This window comes from Mus pahari, unplaced genomic scaffold (assembly GCF_900095145.1).
Source record: "Mus pahari unplaced genomic scaffold, PAHARI_EIJ_v1.1 scaffold_10314_1, whole genome shotgun sequence".
NCBI classification, from domain to species: domain Eukaryota; kingdom Metazoa; phylum Chordata; class Mammalia; order Rodentia; family Muridae; genus Mus; species Mus pahari.
Window position 1 is genome coordinate 18,187 of NW_018393335.1, and position 4,382 is coordinate 22,568.

General features: G+C 38.7%; 1 protein-coding gene across 1 annotated transcript; it reads right to left on the bottom strand.

The window, feature by feature from the left end:
* Window positions 1-2,300: 2,300 nt before the first annotated feature.
* Window positions 2,301-4,107, bottom strand: LOC110315483 (vomeronasal type-1 receptor 4-like). The gene has a single exon (XM_021189525.1). The coding sequence runs from the start codon at window positions 3,424-3,426 to the stop codon at window positions 2,464-2,466; it is 963 nt and encodes a 320-aa protein (XP_021045184.1). The 5' UTR covers window positions 3,427-4,107; the 3' UTR covers window positions 2,301-2,463.
* Between the last annotated feature and the right edge of the window lie 275 nt (window positions 4,108-4,382).

The window sequence follows — 4,382 nt, forward strand, 5'->3', positions numbered from 1 at the left end:
CTCCCCCTTTTCCCTGCAGACCTGCCATAGTTCAACTGCACAATCTGTTCTATTTCCTGTTATAGAAGGATCCATTGACCCACTTATGCCCCCCTTTTTAAGCCCCTCTTTTTTCTTGGCTTCTTCCTCTTTGTGAATTGTGGTGTGATTATTCTTTTTATTTTTTTAAGATTTATTTTTTATTAGATGTTTTCTTCATTTACATTTCAAATGCTATCCCCTTTCCAAGTTTTCTTTGCAAAAATCTCCTATACCCTCCCCCTTTCCCTGGTCCCCAACGCACCCACCCCCACATCCTGGCTGTGGCATTATCCACTATACTGGGAGATAGAATCTTCACAGACCAAGAGCCTCTCCTCACATTGATGTCCGACTGGGAAATCTTCTCCTACATATGCAGCTAGAGACACAAGCTCTGGGTATACTGGTTAGTTCATATTGTTGTTTCACCTATAGGGCTGCAGATTCCTTTAACTCCTTGGGTATTTTCTTTAGCTCCTTCATTGGGAACACTGTTTTCCATCCAGTCGATGACTGTGAGCAGCCACTTCTGTATTTGTCAAGCATTGGCATAGTCTCACAGGAGACAGCTATATCAGGGTCATGTCAGCAAATCTTGTTGGTATATGCAATAGTGTCTGGGTTTGGTGGTTGTTTAGGGCATGCATCCGCAGGTGGGGCAGTCTCTGGATGGTCTTTCCTTCAGTCTTAGCCTTAAACTAGAAATATTGCATAATAGCAACTTAATAATACTCCTGAAACCTCTAGATAAAATATAGAAACCCATCCAAGAGGAGTATATGGCAGGAAATAACAAAGCTCATGGCTGAATTCAATGAATTAGAAACAAAGAAAGTGACTGAAAGAATCAACAAATCCAAGAGGTGGTTCTTTGAGGAAATCAACAAGCTATACAAGCCTTAGTCAAACTAAGTAAAAGCAGAAAGACAATATCCAAATAAGAAAAATCATAAATGAAAAGGGAGACATAACAACAGACATGGAGAATATCAAAAGAACTATTTGGTCTTATTGTAAAATCCTGTACTCTACAACATTGTAAAATCTAACTGAAATGGATGGTATTCCTGATAGACTCCACTTATCAAAGTTGAATGAGGAGCAGGTAAGTAAACTAAAAAGTCCTATAACCACTAAAGAATTAGAAACAATCATCAAAAGTTTCAAATAAAATAAAAGCCCAGAATCAGATGGCTTTAGGCAGGAGTAAATTGGCCTTTAAAGAAGAGCTTATAACAATACTCCTTACACTATCCCACTAAATAAAAACAGAAGAAACATTGTCAAACTCATTTGACAAGTCCATAGTCACCCTGATTGATCTAAACCACACAAAGACTCAACAAAGAAATACAATTTCAGACCAATTTCTCGTATGAACACAGATGCAAAAATACTTCATAAAATACTCACAAATAAAGTCCAAGAACTCATCAAAGACATCATCTACCACGATCAAGTAGGCTTTATCTTTTAGATGTAGAGATGGCTCAATATATATAAATTCACCAGTGTAATCCCCATATAAACAAACTGAAAGAAAAAATACACAGGATTATCTCATTAGATGGTGATAATGTCTTTGACAAAAACGAACACCCCTTTATGTTAAAAGTTTCAGAGAGTTTAGAAATACAAGGCATATACCCAAAATAATAAAAGCAATATACACAAAGCCAATAACCAACAACAAATTTAATGGGGAGAAAATTAAAGCAATCACACTAAAATCAGGGAAAAGAAAAAGCTGGCCACTCTTTCCCTTTCTATTCAATACAGTACTTGAATTCCTAACTAGAGCAATAAGAGAACAAAAGGAAATCAATGTGATACAAATTGGAATGGAAATAGTCAAAGTATCACCATTCATAGATTACATGATAGTATATATATTAGTGATCCTATAAATTATATATTGGATCTCCTACAGCTGATAAATAACTTCCACAAAGTGGTTGGATAGAAAAGTATATCAAAGAAATAAGTAGATGTGCTTTATAACACTGATAAACAGACAGACATATTTATGCAGTCATGCTAGCAGAATTTCAGCTAGTGTTGAGTCCAGAGAAACAACCTTCTCTCAAGATGGTTTTCAGTGAAACAAACATCTTTATTAGGGGTGTCATGGTCTATACAACCCATGGAAAGAGGGTAAGGATTTTGGGGATGAGTGGACATCATTGCCAGCGGTCCAGGTGCTGGGACTGATTCTTTTGCATGATGAGGATTTCCTGGTGCTAGCTGGACATGTTCTTATAAGGAGATAGGAAGTTTACCCTGCATACTGGACACTAGGATAAATGACTACCTTAGCATGGCAGAGCTGGGGGATGGACTGGCTCTGTGTGTGGGTAGATGCAGTCCTAGAGCAAGGCAGGATCAGTCCTTCTCCTGTTGGTATCAGGATGAAAATTTTCAGGGTTTGTAAATGTTTTGACCTTACTGTTCCGCTGTAATGGCTCCCCCAGTCACTTGGATTTCCAGACCCATAATGATGAGCAGAGAACAAGGACCCCTAGGATCTCTAAAGATCAACAGAAAGGGAGAAATGGTGGGGAAACTCAGAGACAGAACTTTTATGACATGCCTCAACCAGAGACGAGATTCCACAAAGGAAATGTAAAATAAACTACAAGTACAATCTAGAATATATAAGCTCACAAATGTGGCCAACAGCATCAGGATGGTGTGGGCTGCTCTGGTCTCAGCATGGCCTCTGCTGTTGTGATTAGGATTATGTATGTGGTTCATTCTCTGGTGGTGTCTGTTTAGGTGAATCACCATGGAGACACTAGTCCAGGCCATGATGCCAAGGAATATGATGTCATGGGAAAACCGCAAGAAATTCATATCTACACTGACCCCAGAGATGGAGCATATCCAATTGCCTTTAGAATCAGTGTTATTGTGTGATTTCTGTGGACCACTGACATTCATTGGGATATAAACATTATTTAAGACACTGAACAACCAGCAAGTATAACAACAATAGCTCACAACCTTGGGGGTTATTTCTCTGAACATGACCCTAGCCCAGGTACCAGGAACAAGAGTGATAAACTGATAGGTACTGAGGACACAGGTGGAGCACATGATTGTGCCTCGAGCCACAATGTGAAAGAAGTATGCAAGTTTACATCTGAGGTCAGTTGGAGGCTTCCGTGGAACAAAATCAATCTGGTCATATGAATATGTCAAGAGAAGGAGCATGAATGCATTGGCCACAGCCAAGTTGATTACAATGACCTGAATGGGCCTCAGTCGGGAGTCAGTCAAGACTGGAGAGAAATTATGGACAAACAGAAGGATGTTGCCCACAGTCCCAACCACAACATGACAAGGCAAAAGGATCTGAAGAGTCAACTCTTCCATGGTTTTCAGGGTTTTTTTCTGAGGCAACATGGAGATGGCTTCATAGCACAGTGGTGTAAGGGTCAGGTTGCACAGTGCTGTCTTCAAGAATCTTCTCAATGATCTGAGATTTTCAATTGATTTAGTGTCTGTTTTATTATTATTTTGGAAAAGGTGGCACTGCTTTGGCGCACCACAGGAGATTTTTCTGGAAAACAATGAATGGGCATTGATCCGGAATATCAAGTTCAGAAATATTTTCCTTTCCCTTCACTCATGATATAAGTGTGTGTGTGTGTGTGTGTGTGTGTGTGTAATACAACTCTACCTGTGTTGTTCAATAGCATGACACATATTTTAACACAGCATTGCCTCTGCATATGTATACATGAATGTTTGTAAACAGGTGTGTATTTTTGCTTCATGAGAACTGACATCATCCCTCATGTTATAACAATTTGTTAAGAAATTCAAATTTGTTATTGGAGAGATAATTCTGGGTTTAATGACCTCTACTCAGCTTTGTGGTACTTTATTCATGTATTTCTAGTCATGCACACAAGCAAACCAGTAATAGGCATAAAATAAAATAAGTATATCTTTTACAAATTTGATCAAGTGTTGGAGAGATTTCTCAGGATTTAAGAGCTCTTCAAGATGACCTGTGTTCTATTTCTAACACTGTTGTGGCTACTTATAACTGTGTGTGAATCCAATTCCAAGGGATTTGGACCTTCCCAGTCATACATGCTGGCAAAATACCAGTGCACATAAAGTAAAAATTAATAAAGAAATCTTTTACAATATAACACAAAATTAAAATCCATATTTTATAATTGAATATGAATGAGGAACCGAGAAGGTGGCTCAGTGGTTAAGGGCACTGACTGCTTTTCTAATAGTCCTGAGTTCAATTCACTGCAACCACATGGTGGCTCTCAACCATCTGTAATGGGATCTGATGCTCTCTTATGGTGTGTCTGAAGACAGCTACAGTGTTCTCACAT

What these genes read in the sequence shown, in the direction of transcription:
- LOC110315483 (XM_021189525.1), bottom strand. Translation starts at nt 3,426, where the DNA reads ATGTTGCCTCAGAAAAAAACCCTGAAAACCATGGAAGAGTTGACTCTT.